Genomic DNA, 18,862 nt, shown 5'->3' with positions numbered 1-18,862 from the left:
CAAAAGCTGGAGAGGAGAATACAGCTTGTTCTACCACTGGGCCCTCAGAATTTTGAAAATCCAGCCTCTCAGGGCTCTGAGATGAAAAGGACAAACCTTTCCATGGTGCATCAAACACTGCTGGAGCCCATACTGCTGTTTTCCTTTAGGAAAAACAGGCTCAGGTGTGGTTAGGAACTGAGGGCAGGTGGCATGTCACCTGCCCCTAGATCCTGGGAAGATACCCTCGAATTCCGCATCGGGGAACTAACCACAGAGGTGCTGCCTTTTATAGTTAACAACTGGCAGGAGCTGTCATCTCCAGAGTGCCAGGCACTTAGAGGGAATTGGCACAGCGGGAGAAGACACCTTTCTAAGGAAAGGCCATTCAAGTGTGGAAATGGCTTCAGAGCTCCTGCTTAGGGATTCCCTGGGGCCCAGTTCTTCTGTCTTGACTCTGATGAAGCACCCATCTAAGGAAAGGAAACCACTGAAACGAGTGATTGAAAGCAACAAGTCTTGCCTGTGTAAGGGAAGACTTCTGGGTCCCTCTGTGAGTGAGTAATCCCTGTGCTGGCGGCTCGGGTAACATGGGTGTGATATGCTGAATGCAGCTGTTGGGAGGACAAATTGACAATGTCCCTTGCCTCAACAGGGGTTCTGTGTAGCTCCCTTGTGGGAGAGCAAAACACTTTCCTTAAAGCAGGTGTTCCTAACTTTTTTTTTTTCTTCTTGGACCCTTATGGCAGTCTGGTGAAGTCTGTGGACCCCTTCTCATATACAATGAACATTTATTAAGGGACTACTTTGTGCCAGGCACTGTGCTTTTTAAAGCCATTTAAAAATAAAATGAAATGAAATACATAGGATCAAAAGGGAAACCAATTATGTAAATGATATAAACATATACCACATATATGATATATAAATATAATCATTTATATGATATATCATACTATATCATATATATCATATTATATTAAAAAAGAAATATATTCTTTTCAAAGAGAAGAAATACTAAACCATTTATATATACATATATATGTATGTATGTATCTACCACACATATAAGGGTTTTGTATTTCTTTTTCTAGTGTGTGGGTGTGGGGAAATGGGAAGAAGAAAAATAATAAATGTTTGATAATTGAAAAAATAAAGTTTTATTTTTAAAAATTCAGACCCCAAATTGAGAATCTCAGATTTGAATTAGCTTTCATAGCAGTACTCTCCTCCTTGACCCCCACCTCCCCAGGGATTGAGTGTGATCATCATGTTTTATTCATTTTTTAAAGTTCTTTGCTCAGTTGACAATGTGTCTCCTCTCAAGACACACACACACACACACACACACACACACACACACACACACACACACACACAGACGCATACACACCATACTCCAGTGACTCTCTATTACCTCCAGAATCAAATATAAAATCCTCTGGTGGTTTTCAAAGCCCTTCCTAACCTGTGTCTATTCCTCTCCCCTCCTCCCCATCCCCCCCAACCCCCCGTCCCATCTCTTTCCTGTCTTCTTATCCCCTAACTCATCCTCACATATTCTGAGATTCACTGACAAGATACTCCATCTCCTAGCTGGCCATTTTTACTGGTTTTCTCTCATACCTGGAGTGCTCCTCCCCTCCTCTCTGCCTCCTAACTCCCCTAATTTCTTTCAAGTCCCAGCTTAAATTCCACCTTCTACAGGAAGCTTTTCCAGATCCTCGTTAATTATGGTGTCTTCCCTCTGTTGACTATTTCCAACTATTCCTGGATATAGCTTGTTTATATAAAGCTGTTTGCATGTTGTCTTCCCCTGTTAGACACTGAGCTCTTGAGGGAAGAGACTGTCTTTTGCCTTTCTTTTTAATCCCGGTGTTCTAGCTCAGTGCCTAAAACATAATATATGCTTAATATATGTGTCTTGACCAACTAACTTCTTGCCACTGTGCAATTTGGCCCTGAGATACCTAAAAACTAAACACAAGTAGCAAAAGCATGCATAATGCCTCATTTCTTGGATGTACAATTCTTTTTAAAATAATTTTTTATTTCCCCCTAATTACATGTAAATTTTTTAACATTTTAAAAAAAGTTTTGAGTTTCAAATTCTCTCCCTTCTCTTCCCCCTCCCTGAGACAACAATTTGATATAGGTTACACATGTGCAATCATGCAAAATATTAATCATCTTGTTCAAGAAGACTCAAACAAAAAAAGAAAGGAAGGAAGAAAGAGAAAGAAAGAAAGAGAAAGGAAGAAAGAAAGAAAGGAAGGAAGGAAGGAAGGAAGGAAGGAAGGAAGGAAGGAAGGAAGAAAGAAAGAAAGAAAGAAAGAAAGAAAGAAAGAAAGAAAGAAAGAAAGAAAGAAAGAAAGAAAAGAAATGAAGGGAGAGAGGAAGGAAGGAAGGAAGGAAGAAAGGGTGAAAATAGTATTGTTTCAGTTTGTATTCAGACAACATAATTTCTTTCTCTGGAGGTGGACAGCATTTTTCATCATGAGTCCTTTGTGATTTTCTTGGATCATTATCTTGCTGAGAATAGCTGTCATTCACAGTGGATCATAGTACAATATTGATGTTACTGTGTCCAGTATTCTCCTGGTTCTGCTCACTTCACTTTGCATCAGTAAATGTAAGTTCTTTGGATCTTCAATTTTATAGGGAAAGTTCTTGCATCAAGTATGTTCATTGGGGTTTCCAGATCATCCAGAGGAGGGGAGGTTACCTCAAAGAATCCTCAGGTGAAAGGGACTCTCAAAACTGGAAGCAACCTTCATAGACATCTACACCAACCACACCCAATCATTAATCCCTTCTACAATATATATAAGAACTGATCATCCCTCTTTTGTTTATAGACATCCACTTAGAAGGAATATATCATCTACTGAGAAAGTCCACACCAGTTTGGGATAGCTCTAATTGTAAGGAAGTTTTCCCCTACATTCTCAACCAACCTAATTATGCCTCTACAGCTTCTACTTATTGCTCCTAGGGGGAACCAAACAGAACAAGGCAAATCCCTTCAAATCATTGAATTCAAGTCAAGTCAATGAGCATTTATTAAGCACTTACTATGTGACAGGCACTGTGCTAAATGCTGGAGATACATGTTAATATTCAGACATTTCTGTAACGTTCAACTCTTTGTGACTCTATTTAGGATTTTCTTGGCAAAGATACTGGAGTGGTTTGCTATTCCCTTCATCAGATCATTTTACAGATGAAGAAACTGAGGCAAACATGGTGAAGTGACTTGTTCAGGGTCACACAGCTAGTGTCTGAGGCTGAATTTGAACTCAGGAAGATGAGTGTTCCTGACTTCCAACAGGACACTCTATCCACTGCTTCACTTAGTTGCCAGAGATAAAGAGAAAGGCAAATATAGTCCTACCCTCAAGGAGTTCACAGTCTAATGGGGAGCTCCTAAATGTTATCTTCTGAAGCCTTACATCCCCAGTTATAGCTTTAGTGTTCTAAATTAGCTTCTTTGCAAATTCTACCCATTGCTTCTCATTTTGCCGTCCTTTGTCATGCAGAGAGAGTTAATCCTTCTTCCATATCATTTGTTGTTGAGTCATTTCACTCAAGTTCAATTCTTTATGACCCCATTTGACTTCCATAGCATAGTGCTATGTAAAGAGCACTAGATTTGGCATCAGAGGACCTGAGTTCAAATCCCAAATCTTCCATTCTCATTACCTTTGTCACCTTGGGCAAGTAACTTGACCTCTGGGCCTCATCATCCCCATGGGAGGGGAAATGAAAGGGTTGAACTGCGTTGTCTTTAAAGCCCCTCCCAACTCTAAATAGGTGAATTGGTGAGCCTGTAACAACTCTCCAAATACACAAAAACAATTTTCATCTTCGCAAATCATTTCTCACTCAGGATAAACATCTTCACTTCCTTCATTCAGTCAGTCCTCATATGAAATTATCTCAAGGCACTCACCATCCTGGCTGCTTTTTTCTGGATATTTACCAGCTTATAAAGTCCTGCCTAAAATGTGGTGCCAACAAATGAACATAACATTACAGATATGTCCTAACCAGGCCAGAGCACAGAGGGACAACACCTCCTATTCCTGGACACTATGCCTTTCAATGCAGCCCTAGATTGCTTTGGCATTTATGGCTGTTATATTACCCTGTTGAGTCATATCAAGCTTGTAGTAAAACCCTCAGATATATTTAAAGATGACCTGCTGCGTTGTACTTATGAAGTTGGCTTCTCGCCTCTAGCCAAGGGTGTTGTCTAACTATAGGTAGTCCATCAAAAATAGCCATACATTTGTTTCCTAACTAGGATTTCCCCCCAGTATGTGACTATATTTGATAGCCTCTTTTCCAAATGCCCATTCCTTATTTTAGTCTCATGTTATTGAACCCTAACAAGTGTTTCTTTCCATGTACATTATCTCCATTCCTTTCTTCTCTGCCCTCAGGAGTGACCCTATAGAGGAATGTTCTATTCCTCTCAAAATAAACCTTCTAATTAATATTATTCAACTGTTCCCTCTAGCCTAGATGCTAGTTTCTATATGAGGCAGCCCATTTGGTTTAGAACATCTTTGCACAATCCACAGAATCTCTCCTACCAATTACATATTCTGAATCTCAGCGGTCTCTCTTCATTCTCTCTTCATTTGCCTTACATTCCATTGTTGATGGCAAGTTGTTATTAGCAATAAATTAAAAATGAATGAATGAGGGGCAGCTAGGTGGCGCAGTGGATAGAGCACTGGCCCTGGAGTCAGGAGGACCTGAGTTCAAATCCGGCCTCAGACACTTAACACTTACTAGCTGTGTGACCCTGGGCAAGTCACTTAACCCCAATTGCCTCACTAAAAAAACAAAAAAAAAAACCCAAAAAAAACCCAAAAACAAAAAAAAATGAATGAATGAGCAAGCATTTATTACTAAGCACCTACAATGTGGAGCAGCTAGGTGACACAGTAGATAGAGCACCGGACTTTGGAATCAAGAAGACTCATCTTTAGGAGTTCAAATCCAGCCTCAGACCCTTACTGGATATGTGACTTTGGGCAAGTCATTTAACCCTGTTTACCTCAGTTTCCTCATCTGTAAAATGATCTAGAGAAGGAAATGGTAAACCACTCTAGGATCTTTGCCAAGGAAACCCTCAAAAGGGTTCACAGAGATTTGGATATGACAAATAACTGAACAACAACAAACCTAAAATGTCAGGCATTGTGCTGGGTATTTAGGAATACAAGTTTTGCCCATGAGGAAACTCACTGAGGGAGATGGAATGTAGGATCATAGGATCATAAGTTTGGAATTAAAAGGGAACATAGAGGTCACCTAGTCCAACTCCTTTTTATAGGTGAGGAAATTGAGACCCAGAGAGATTAAATGACTTACCTAAGGTCACACAGATCTGTTAACAAACTGGCTGAGCCAAGAATCTAGCTGCGTTCTCTAACTCCCAAACCAATGTTCTTTCAGAAAGGAAGTCACAGAGATTGTGAGCATAGCCACAGGACAATCAATTGCATTGATTTAAGAGCAAGGGATGGAAGGGGAATGGTAATGCCTATCCATGGTGTCAGGGCAGATGGCAAGATACCCAGATTGAGAAGGGAAGGGTTTCTATGGTTTTCTGGTAGATAGACAGATGAAATGTAAAGCATGGTCAGGGTCCACCTAGGTATAGTAAATTAGGTGAGTTTTCATTCATTCAACAGACATGATCATTTAGTCCCAAGGGAGAGTGCCAAATATGAGTGGATTGATTCCACCAGGTTGGGTGGATGATAGGGGTCTTGGTTTATGGAGCCAGAGGTTTCTGTTTTTTGTGGTGAGAAAGGGTTGTTGTAGCAGGGCATATGGCAAGATGCTTGCCCTGTGTAGGCTATAGATTCCTTGTAGTTGGATGTATAGCAACAAGAGAAGAAAGTCTCAAAAATAGGTCCCAGAGAGGAGAAGGGATGGAAAAGTATTGGGACTAAAACCAAAAAAATTAGAGTTTTGGCTTTAAAAAGAGCTCAAATTCCAATTTGAGGAGACACATAAAGGAGAGTTCGTTTGCATGGAAGATGGAAAGGCAGTGAGCAGATGGCAAGACTGAGCAGTTGTTAGTGTTCTAGTGGGATGTCAGTGAGCAGGGAGAAGGGTGAGGCCTCTGGGGAAGGTTCTCTAAGTCTAGTGGGCTCTGGCCTCTGGTGCCTTGTGGCAGTCTCTGATTGGGCAGGGTTCAGGCTTTAATAATGATTTTTTTTTAAGTATATATTATATTATTTATTTATTTTTTGGTGAGGAAATGGGGGTTAAGTGACTTGCCCAGGGTCACACAGCTAGTAAGTGTCAAGTGTCTGAGGTCGGATTTGAACTCAGGTACTCCTGAATCCAGGGCCAGTGCTTTATCCACTGTGCCACCTAGCCGCAACCCCACCCCACCCTGGCTTTAATCATGATTTAACAATAACCTTTTTTTTTTCCTATTTAATTGTTAGCTTTATGGTATCTTCAGTTTAGAGTCTAAAGGCTTCTGATTCTTTGAGTGGTATTTATCTTACAGGCAATCGAGGACTTCTCTTTGAAGCTGGAGATGTTCAGGAGGGCCTAGATCTTACCAGCAACACCCCTGGCTACAGATGGCAGATCGTTCCCAATGCCAGCTCTCCATTTGGATTCTGGTCAGAGAAAGGGCAACGTTTCAGGTATGTGATAAATTTTGGGAGAGCCATGACGTTCCAAGCAACAATTTTGCCTTGAGAAAGCAATATATCCTTTTGAAGGGAGAGTGTGAGTAACACTGAGATCTTAGAAGCAGTGTTTTGTTTTTAAAACATTTACTTGGGGCAGCTAGGTGGTGCAGTGGATAAAGCACTAGCCCTGTATTCAGGAAGACCTGAGTTCAAATTCAGCCTCAGACACTTGACACTAGTTGTGTGGCCCTGAGCAAGTCATTTAACCCTCATTGCCCTGCAAAGAACCCCTCAAAAAACAAAAAAACAAAACACACAAAAAAACCCAAAAACCATTTACTTACTTGTCAGGGATAGCCTCTGTACCACTTGTCCTTGGGTATGCTAATTATCCAGTGATCAGGGCTGTGCTGGAGCCAGCTCCTACTGGAAGACATAATAATTATTAGATTTTTAAATAAATGACCATATACAATTTGGAAATCAGCAAATTCTATAAGTCAGGACTTGATTTTTATTATTATTATTATTATTATTATTATTATTATTAGGCAATGACAGTTAATTGACTTGCCCAGGGTCACACAGCTAGTGAGTGTCAAGTGTCTGAGGCTGGATTTGAACTTAGGTCCTCCTGAATCCAGGGCCAGTGCTTTATCCACTGCATCACCTAGCTGCCCCTTTGATTTATTATTTTGCTGACTATCTTGACTGAAGGTGGAGAAATTGTTAATAATAATGCAGAATAGGGGCAGCTAGGTGGCGCAGTGGATAAAGCACCGGCCCTGGATTCAGGAGTTCCTGAGTTCAGATCCGGCCTCAGACACTTGACACTTACTAGCTGTGTGACCCTGGGCAAGTCACTTAACCCCATTGCCCCGTAAAAAAACAAAAACAAACAAACAAAAATAATAATGCAGAATAAACTGAAAAGGGTGATACCGTATATCCTCCCTCCTCCCTTTAGAGAACCTGTTGTTAAACATTTACCAGCACACTTTAGCTAGTTGAATAGTCATAGAATTTAGTCTCTTAGACTGGCTTTCCCCCTTTGCTGTGATACAGTAGTCATGTTCATTCCTGCACCTGTTATCCCCAAATGTTTTAATTCAGTGTGGCATGTGAAATCAGAGTGGTGGGTGGTCAGTGGTCGGGAACACAATGAGACCATTTAACAATTTTCAAATATAACATTTAAATAAGTGTATACTAGGGGGAGATAATGTGCTACAGAGGAAAGATCACAGGCCATAGAGTTGGAGAACCTGGATACACTTAACTTATCACCTCTATGTCCTTAGACAAGTCACTTAATCTCCTTGGGTCTCAGTTTCCTTATCTGTAAAATATGGGGGTTGGCCTAGATGGTTTCTGAGGTTATTGGTTAAAAAATATAATTAAGGCATTGTGATAGGTGCTAGGATTACAAATACAGAAACAAAACTGGCCCTGCCCTTTAGGATAATTACATTCTTGGAGGGGTACAAAACATATAAGGAGAAGTAAACACATAGTCACTTGAGGAGGGAGAGAATCCTAACAATTGAGTATGTCAAGACATCAATTAATAAGCTTTTATTAAGCACCAAGTCAGGCACTGTGCTAATCTCTGGAGATATAAAGGCAAAAAACCCTCAGTGCCTGGTCTTGAGCTCCCAGTGAGGTGGTTCCTTCCCTCAAGAAACTTACATTCAAATGAGACTATATCTATATACACAATATGTATATACATATACATATGCATGAATGTATATACACCCATGTAAATAAATGAATGAATGAATGAACAAATAAATAATCCATACATGTAAGATAAATACAGAATTGATGGCAAGTGACCTTAAAGGGAATGGCACTAGCTGCTGGAAGAACTGGGAAAGGCCTCTTGGAGATGTCTCTTGAGCTGAGTCTTGAAGGATTCTTGAGATTCTAAGACTAATTGTTTGGGAGGGAGAACATTGCAGGCATAAAGAATTGCCATTGCCAAGGCACAGAGATGCTAGGAGATGGAATCTCCAGTGTGAGAAATAGAAAGTAAATCAGGGGGCAGCTAGGTGGTGAAGTGGATAAAGCACCAGCCCTGGATTCAGGAGGACCTGAGTTCAAATCTGGCCTCAGACACTTTACACTTACTAGCTGTGTGACCCTGGGCAAGTCACTTAACCCTAATTGCCTCACAGAAAAAAAGAAAAAGAAAAAAAAAGAAAGTAAATCAGTATGGCTGGATCATGGATTGCATGCCTGCAGCATATGCCTGGCTCCCAGTGTCTCTCTCCCAAGTACTATAAAGGAGGGTGATGTAGTATAGTGGATAGGATACTTAATGTGGAATCAGGAAGATTTGGGTTCAGTTCCTACCTCATACACTAGCTGTGTGACTCTAGTACAGTCTTTTAACTTCTCTGTGCCTCAGTTTCCTCATCTGTAAAAGGAGGGAGTTGGACTTGACCTCTAAGGCCCTCTTCCATTTTAACATGAGCTTTTGCTATGTTAGGCTTGTGGTCTGGGGGTAGCATGTGAATGGATCATGATTATGCTCTCAGAGAAAGAAAACTCTCTAACTATGGGGTGAGTGGTGGGGATCCCAGCTCTTTGCTGGCAAAAGTCACACTCTCTCTTATGTGTTTTCCAGAACTGCTGTATACCCTTGTATCGTGAACAAAGGGACATAAGGAAATGCCAAAGACAGGGTCAACCACAGGTGCTTGTGAAAAATCAGATTAGGTCAATCAGATATGGTCTTAAAAAGAATAAAAAAAATACCCTTATAAACAAGGTGCCCTTCTCATTTAGCTGATAGAAGACAGAGGAAAGGGATAAAGACAGTTCCTTTGTATCTGTTTTTTTTTTTTTTAAATTTAAGTACTCCAGCCAGGATTACTGGGTGAGTGATCCTGATAAAATCCGTCTTCTTCCTTACTGCTGGGACCTTTAGCTTTCTTCTCTCATACTCCCTTATAGGCACAGGTTTGAGGAGAAGGTCTGATCATGTTTCCTCAAATGCTTGCCCTGATCTTACTCTAGTATGTGAGTATGTGAGGGAGGAAGAGTGGGGGATGGTGTGTATGGGGAAACCCCACTCCCTCCTTCCTTTCCCTGCATTCTCTTTCCTTCTTTGTCACAGGAGATGAACAAAATAGTCTGTGCAGGTCCAGACTATTCTTAGCCCATATTTTGGAGGAGTTAAATTATGGTTCTATCAAAAATACTCAAATTGGACTCAATTTGTGCCTGGCATGAGCAGCCAGTGAAAATGAATGGGTATCACTGGTTGGGGAATGGCTGCGCTGTTGTACATGAACGTAATGGAATATTATTATTCTTGTCTGGACCTGTGACTTTATTGGTTTGGGGATCTCTCTCTGCCAGAGTGTATCAGCAACTGTTCTGTTATTTTTAGCAAGTGACTTTCCTGGGATCACATAGCTCCAGTATGTGTTAAAGGGAAGGCAGAGTGGTGTGACAGAAAGGACCATAGGTCTTTGGTTTGAGTGCCATCATTAAAGATTACCACCCATATAATTTTGGGCAACTTCCCTGGGTTTTGGGATTCCTTTTCCATTAAATGAGGGAGGTAGACTAGATCAAGGCTTCCTAAACTTTTTCTACTTTTCACCTGAGAAATTTTCATGTGACTCTGGGTATATAGTCATATAAAGTAGGTATACAAATCAAACATTTGCTGCCAAATTTTTTGTGATCCCCCCACATTCAGTTATGTGACCCCATATGGAGTCATGACCCATAGTTTAAGAGGCTTTGAACTAGATGACCTCTAAGTTCTAGATCTAAGATCCTATGAACCCATCTCTTCCTGACACTGTTTGCCTTTTTACCCACCATACTACATTATCTCTTGGTATATTATTGTGCTGTAAGAAATGATGTATTTGAAAAATTCAGAGAAACATGGGCAAATTTATATTAACTGATGCAGAGCAAATTAAGAAGAATAAATATGACCACAACAATGTAAATGAAAAAAATCACTAAAAAAGAAGTAGAATTCTAAACCATAAAAATGCCAATAATGGTTTTTCAATGAGGTGACTAAAGATGAAACATACTTTCCTCCTCTCAGTAGGGAAAGGGGAATACTAAGGGACAATGTGGCATTCTGCTGTCAGATGAGATTACTGGTTTGGTTACATCTTTTACTTTTTTTTATCTGTCATATTCCCCCCAAATCATCTATTTTTTTCTTAATTATTTGTGGATACTACAACAATGGTGTAGGAAGCTAGGTAGCACAGTGTATCCAATTGGGTCTGGAATCCAGAAGACCCGAGTTCAACTCAACTTCAATTACTTACTAACAGTGTGAGTCTGAGGAAGTCACTTAACTTCCATCTGCCTCAGTTTCCTCAACGGAGATAAGGTGCAGGCAAGTGGTGTAGTGGATGCAGTTCTATATCTAGAGTCAGGAAAACTCATCTTCCTGAGTTCAAATCTGGCCTCAGACACTAGCCATGTGACCCTGGGAAAGTCACTTAATCCTGTTTGCTTCAGTTGCCTCATCTGTAAAATGAGCTAGAGAAAGAAATGGCAAACCACTACAGTATCTCTGCCAAGAAAACCCTAAATGGGGTCATGAAGAGTCAAACACAACTGAACAGCAACACCAAAAATGGAGATAGTAAGAATACCTATTCCCAAGGCTGTTGTATGGATCAGATGAAATAAGTGTAAAGCATAGTGCCTGGCACATGGTAGGATCTTTTTTTTTAAATCATAAAAGTATTTTATTATTTTCCAGTTGCATGTAGAGATAGTTTTCAACATTTTTTTTTTGTGGGGCAATGAGGGTTAAGTGACTTGCCCAGGGTCACACAGCGAGTAAGTGCCAAGTGTTTGAGGCCAGATTTGAACTCAAGTCCTCCTGAATCCAGGGCCAGTGCTTTATCCACTGCACCACCTAGTTGCCCCCTCAACATTTGTTTTTATAAGATTTCTAGTTCCAAATTTTTCTCCTTCCCTCCCCTCCCTCCCCCTCTCCCCAAGACAGCAAGCAATCTGATATAGGTTATATATGTACAATCACATTAAACATATTTCTGCATTAGTCATGCTATGAAAGAAGAATCAGAACAAAAGGGAAAAACCTCAGAAAAAGAAAAACAAAAAAAAGTAGAAATAGTATGGTTCAGTTTGCATCTAGATTCCACAGTTCTTTTTTCTGGATTTGGAGAGAGCATTTTCTATCCTGAGTCCTTTGGAACTATCTCAGACCATTGTATTGCTGAGAAGAGTCAAGTCTATTACAGTTGATCAAAACAAAATGTTGATACCATGTACAAAGTTCTCTTGGTTCTTCTCATCTCACTTAGCATCAGTTCATGTAAGTCATTCCAGGTTTCTCTGAAATCTGCCTGCTCACCATTTCTTACAGCACAATGGTATTCCATTATATTCATATACCACAACTTGTTCAACTATTCCCCAGTAGATGGGCATCCCCTCAATTTCCAATTCCTTGCCACCACAAAAAGAGCAGCTATAAATATTTTCATACATGTGAGTCCTTTTCCCTTTCTTACGATTTCTTTGGGGAAAAGACCTAATAGTGGTATTTCTGGGTCAAAGGGTATGCACAGCTTTATAGCCCTTTGGGCATAATTCCAAATTGCTCTCCAGAATGGTTGGATCAGTTCACAGCTCCACCAACAATGTATTAGTGTTCCAATTTTTCCACAACTTCTCCAACATTTATTATTTTCCTTTTTTTATATTAGTCAATCTGATAGGTGTCAGGTGGTACCTCAGAGTTGTTTTAATTTGCATTTATCTAATCCATAGTGATTCAGAGCATTTTTCATATGGCAATAGATAGCTTTGATTTCTTCATCAGAAAACTGCCTGTTCATATCCTTGGACCTGTTCTCCATTGGGGAATGACTTGAATTCTTATAAATTTTATTTAGTTCCTGATATATTTTAGAAATGAGGCCTTTATCAGAAATACTGACTATAAAAAATGTTTCCCAGCTTTCTGCCTCCCTTCTAATTTTGGATGCATTGCTTCTGTTTGTATAAACCCTTTTTAATTTAATGTAATCAGAATCATCCATTTTGAATTTCATAATATTCTCTATTTCTTGTTTGGTCATAAATTGTTCTCTCCATAGATCTGAGATGTAAACTATTTCTACCTCTCCTTATTTACCTATGGTATCCCCTTTTATGTCTAACTTATGTACCCATTTTGACCTTATTTTAGTATACAGTGTAAGATGTTTGTCTATGCCTACTTTCTGCCTTACTGTCTTCCAGGTTTCCCAGCAGTTTTTCACACAGTAGGATCTTAATAAATGCCTGTTACCCTTCACCTAGTCACCCAGGCTTACCACTTAGATGTTATCCTTGATTCTTTATTCTCATCACCCCTCATAACCAATCTGTTCCAAGGACTGTTGATTTTACCTGTGTAACATCTCTTGAATATGCCCTTTTCTCTCCTTTGATACCATCACCATCTTCATCACCTCCCACCTGGACTGTTGCAACAGCCTGCTTGTTGTTCTTTCTGCCACAAGACTCTCCCCACTCCAGTGCATTTTTCTTCCTTATCACCACCAAGTAGAACAAGAGAAAAGAGACGTTGTTCATGAAAGGATTTGGGATTTGGCTTCTTCCAATGATCCTGGTATTTCCTCTACTTTCCAGGGCTCGGCTCAGTGGATTCTTTGTTGCCCCAGAGACAAATAACTACACTTTCTGGATCCGGGCAGACAGCCCAGCCTCTTTGTACTTCAGTCAATCCGAAGATCCAGAGACAAAGGTATTCTCTTCATATTCCCTCTCCTTTTACCTTTTGTCCCTAGTAACCCATCACCTCTTCAAAAAAAGGCCACAAAACCTTCATGGACTTCTGGTGGTGGGAAACCTCAGTATAAGCAGTCCTCTTCCGGATATTGATTCAGGGAGAAAACCTTGGCAGTTCTCCCCCTCTTCCATTCTTTGTGCCCTGGGAACCTGGGCAGCCATCTTTGGGCAGTTACTGCTTAGCCTTAGAGGATTCAAAATGGTGCCACCTAGAATAGAGGGAGAATCGTCAACAAAGGTAAGAGAGGAATTCATTGCATCATTGATAAAGGGTGGTTTTTCTTTTCTTTTGTTTTGTTTTATTCAAATTTTGATTTGCTGCTATGTAAACCAAACAATCTTTAAACTTGGTGCAATGGGAGTCAGGGGACCTGAGTTTGAATCCTGCCTCTGCCACTTTGTGACTCTCTGACCTGGTCTGACCTTGGGCAGTTGACTTACCTCTTAGTGTCTCAGTTTACTCATTTGTAAAATGCAAGGGTTGAGCTATATATATGACCTTTAAAGTCATCTCTAGATATAAATCTCTGATTGCTTTGATCCTAATGTCTCTTCCAAGACTTTGACAGTCTCTGAAATCTTTGCTTGTTAGTTAGAGTGCCCTCATGTGTTTCTACTATGTAATATAACCATCTATGCAATTTGCAATGACATTTTTTTTTTCTAGTCTTGCTTCCATTACATGAGTGAAGTTCTGAAGAGCAACATACAGCCATGTGGCTACTCTGGGTCACCAGACTAGATACACTTAAATTTTTTGTTTGGCAGACCTAGGATAAGCCCAATATTTCTTTTAGGTATGCTTGCAAACAAGAAAGGAAATCACAGAAAAATTGGAAGGGATCTTAGAGGCTGTCTAATAGCAGCCCATACATGAACAAGAATAGCCTCAATACCATGTCTAGCAAGTATTCATCCAGCCTTTTCTTGAAGACTGTAGGGTGAGGAGCAACTCATTATGTAGCCCCATGATGTAGTGAATAGCATGTTGGATTTGGATTCAGGAAGAATTGGGTTCAAATCCTGTCCCAGATGCCTACTGTGTGACCCGGGGCACATAGCAAATTCAGTTTCCTCATCTATAAATTGAGAGGGTGAGACTCGGTGACTTCTGTGGTCCTTTCTAGCTGTAAATCTATATTTTCCAGATGCAGTTACTCTTGCTATTGGATAGCTCTAGTTGGTAGGAAAGTTTCCCTTACCTAATTCTGTTTCCTTGCAACTTTGTACTTTGCTAATCTCTATCAAAAGCTTAGAAAATGTTCTGACAGTGGAGTGGAGGTGAGAAATATTGGCCTTTTCTACAGCAGGGCTCTGACCAGTTTAGCATTCTCCAGGAGATCCCAGGCTTCATCCATAAAACATAGGAAGTAATATTGTTCTTGTCTTAGGATTATAGATGGAGAACCAGAACTTCACAGGAAGCCTAGTCCAAACTTTTTATTTTGCAGATGGGGAAACTGAGGCCCCAGTAGGCCAAGGGACTTTTCCATCATCACACAGGATTATAGATGGAGGCCGAAGGTACTTCAGAGGTCATCTAATCCAACCCCTTTATGTTAAAGATGGGGAAACACTTGGGGCAAAGAGGGGTCCAAAACAACTAAGGTTCTTGTCCAAGGTCTCACAAATAGTAAATAGCAGAGCTAGGGTTTGAATCAGGTCACATGATTCCAGGCTTCTAGTTAAATGTTCTTTCTACTCCATGATAAGGTCATCTTCTCGTGCCCCTTTGTGGCCTTCTTAGCATTATAAGGGAAATGAAAAAGAGAAGCAGAGAGATTTGGAGACACAAACCTGTCTGTATTTCTAGTGTTGCCTTGTCAAGCCTTTTAGGGATGAATAACCTGGTTTTCTTGCCATTTTAAGGTGAGGACAATCCAATTGTTCTTTTTTGTTTTTTGTTTTTTGCAGGGCAATGGGGGGTTAAGTGACTTGCCCAGGGTCACACAGCTAGTAAGTGTCAATTGTCTGAGGCCGGATTTGAACTCAGGTACTCCTGAATCCAGGGCTGGTGCTTTATCCACTGCGCCACCTAGCCGCCCCCAATCCAATTGTTCTTTAAGGGGCATCTGGTCACTTCTTGACTGAGGATGAGAGGAGAGATCTGAGAATTCAAGAATTTTCATTTGGGGTATTTATCTGGATACAGGTGAAAGTAGCTTTCATTCAGGCTGGTATAGCTGACTGGTTTGATTCCTGGGAGAGGAATGGGCATTTGGAAGCCTGGCAACAGAAGTCCCCGAAGTTGGAATTGTTGGGCGGGGCAAAGTACTACCTGGAAGCCAATCACTATGGCATAACTCCCAGTCGTGGGATGAGCATTGGGGTCCAGATGCACAACACCTGGCTGAATCCTGGTGTGGTCAACACCTACCAGCGGGAGAAGCTCCAGATTCGAGCCAATGCTCAGAGGCTCCCGGAAATACAGGTCAGTTTTACTTTTGGTATCCATTGAGACTTAAGCCGAAGCAGAGGCCCTGCTCTGGAAGCGGGGTAGCCATGACCTGGTAGAATTGACACAGGACTGGGAGTCAGGAGACATGGGCATTCCCAGATATATATTAGCTATGTAACGTTGGGCAAGTCACTTGACCTGTAGCCACTGCTTTCTGTCTGGGACCCAGATCCTGTGCCCCAAAGCTCATTGAGCTCATCCCCATCTTATAAAAGGCAAGGATGTTGACTCTTTTATTTCATGAAAAAGAATTCAGTATATATATAAATTCAGTATATAAATCACTCACATTCACATTCATAAGGGCCTAGATTTAGTCTAGAAGGGACTTTAGAAGACATCAAGTGAAATTGGTCTTCTTTTGCTCATTAGGAAAATGAAGAAAATTAAATGACTTATTCAAAGTCATGCAGACAATTAGCATCAAAGGTGAGATTGAGAGATGCAATAAATGACAGCACATGAGAAAGGAATATAATAAAGTGGTTTAGAAGAAATTAGATTAGCTCTGGAATCAGTTCAAATCAAATCAGTTCTAGTTCAAATCTCAGCCCAGTTACCACTATATGAGTTTGGGTGAGTCATTCACTTCTTTTTGCATTTCAGTTTCCTTATCTGTAAAATAAAGTATTGAACTTAATTTACTCTAAAGTACTTTCAGGCCCCAAATCTATGACCTACAATGTTGCTGTTTCAACAAAGGAGATCTTCATGGAGTGAGGACATCTATTTAGCAAGATTGAAAGGGCTCTTTGAATTATATCATTTAAACACAACACTCTCAAGACAAGACAAATAGACATATCAAATCTAAAGACAGACCCATATGAATGTATATACACATACACAATGTGTATATACATATACACAATATACATACACATATGTATACATGCATGTATGTATGTACAGACATATTTATACACATATACACACATGAAAGACATTCACTAAATGGATGAAAGTCAACTGCCTCATTTTTGTTGTTCAGTCCTTTCAAATCATGTCTGACTCTTTGTGACCCCATTTAGGGTTTTCTTGGCAAAGGTACTGGAGTGGCTTCCCATTCCCTTCTTCAACTTGTACAGGTGAGGAAACTGAGGCAAACAAGGTTAAATGACTTGCCCAGGGTCACATAGCTAGTAAGTGTCTGGAGGCCAGATTTAACCTCAGGAAGATGAGTCTTCCTTGACTTTAGGCCCGGCACTCTATTATTTACTCCACCTAGCTGCTAAAAACTGCCCCTAAGTTTCTAAATTATGGATAAATTTAAATACTGAAATTCAATTAAATGCAATTTAATAAAAACTTGCTGAGTGTTTACAGTGTTCTGGGAAATGGGCTAGGCAATGGGAAAATTTAAAACAATATCTGCTGAAAAAGAAGTGATGAAGGTGAAATGTCGGAACTAGTTAGTTTGGATTATTTCTTCTTGGCTCTTTTGTACTTTCAGAGGCTGAATGTGACCGGCACAGGGAAATTTTGTCTCACCTGGGATGGTGTCTCCAGTCAACCAGTGACTACAAATGCCACTGCCGCTCAGGTATATGCCTTCTCTTCCTCCATGTCACTGGAACCTTCCTTAATTGCACATACAGTAGATTTTCTGCTGATTTTTCTATTTGCAGCAATCATTCCAGGTGTTTTTCTTTTCAACAGATCCAAACAGTGATAGAAGAACTGCTCACAGTAAAATGCAAACTGGAACCACTTTCAGCTCAAATTCTTCTCCGGTTTGGATTTGAACAAGGTGCTGTCTTGGCTTTGGTGAATTATGAGCCCGTTCCTCTTCAATTCCCTCTTCCTAGTTCTGTAAAATTATAGGCATAATATTTATCTGCCTTTGAGGATACTGAAAAAATTTCAATGAATATATCAGACCAAGTATATTGTAAAGAGAAGTTGCTAATGGAAAGGAGATGCTATATTATTAGAAAGAAAGGCTATTTATTGTTCCTTCATCCTGGAGAAGGTGAGACATAAAAGACCAAGAAAAAGGACTAAGAATAAATAAGGGAAACTTTGAGCCTTTGGACTCCTTAGATTTGGGCTTTGTACAAAGGAAAGTGTTACAATTATAATCAATTATCATATTGTCTGGATTCCGAGGTTGCATTTTTAAACAAGAAAGTACTTTTTAAACTTTGTACTTAGATATGATAACTGTCATTGTCGTAATAGACTGGATAGCACCCATGATCATGTCTGATTTTCTTCCCTACTTAATAAAAATTTTCTTTTAATTAAAAAAAAAGAAATTATAACTGTCATTGACCTTCCCTTTTAACTGTGACAAATTCTCTAGACTCATACTCTTAACTTGCACTCAAACTGGTGGACTGGGTCCCCAAAGCATTGTTGATGTAGAGGGTTTTAGGCATCACCATAAGGGGTTAGAGTTTCTGGTAATGTTGTTCATTAGTTTCTACCAATGTCCTTCTCATTTTCCATCACCTGCTTGAACTCTGTTGGTTTTTAGAAAAGGGATTTGATGAGAAAATATAGCTAGAATAGTTGTCACTCTTTAAAACAGAGGCACACTCTTCCTTTGAACACAAAAGGTTCATGGGAGAGTGGGTTCAAAATTAAAATATAAATGTATAAAAGTTACACATATAGAGAACACATGGACCTGAAAGGTACCTCTAAACTCCTGTGCCTGGGAATCTTTTTGTCTCTTTGTGGAGATCTTATGAAATTCACCCTTAAGTGCAATTCTCTTTTGGGTTTCAAGAATCAGGCATAGATCACTTATCTTCATCATGAAGGGTCACCATCCCTGAAGCTACTGACATTCTCAGGTGACTTTTTTAGTGAAAAACACATTTTACTCATCTGTGGGTACTTTCTTTGCCATTGGCCACTATTACTTTGGTATCTACAGGTTATTTATTGTTATGATTGCCTCTGGAAGACTCTGCAAGTGATTGAT

The 18,862-nt window shown here is 40.0% G+C and overlaps 1 protein-coding gene across 1 annotated transcript in view; it reads left to right on the top strand.

Moving 5' to 3' along the window:
- Nucleotides 1-18,862, top strand: part of PKHD1 (PKHD1 ciliary IPT domain containing fibrocystin/polyductin) — a 714,107-nt gene that overhangs the window by 57,361 nt on the left and 637,884 nt on the right. The window contains exons 13-17 of the mRNA XM_044005152.1: nucleotides 6,521-6,662; nucleotides 13,314-13,428; nucleotides 15,625-15,903; nucleotides 17,384-17,473; nucleotides 17,590-17,680. Coding sequence (XP_043861087.1) covers nucleotides 6,521-6,662; nucleotides 13,314-13,428; nucleotides 15,625-15,903; nucleotides 17,384-17,473; nucleotides 17,590-17,680 — 717 coding nt within the window. The remainder of the gene's footprint in view (nucleotides 1-6,520; nucleotides 6,663-13,313; nucleotides 13,429-15,624; nucleotides 15,904-17,383; nucleotides 17,474-17,589; nucleotides 17,681-18,862) is intronic.

The sequence above is a fragment of the Dromiciops gliroides genome, chromosome 4 (genome assembly GCF_019393635.1).
Source record: "Dromiciops gliroides isolate mDroGli1 chromosome 4, mDroGli1.pri, whole genome shotgun sequence".
Taxonomy (NCBI): domain Eukaryota; kingdom Metazoa; phylum Chordata; class Mammalia; order Microbiotheria; family Microbiotheriidae; genus Dromiciops; species Dromiciops gliroides.
This window is presented reverse-complemented; position numbering and strand designations above follow the sequence as displayed.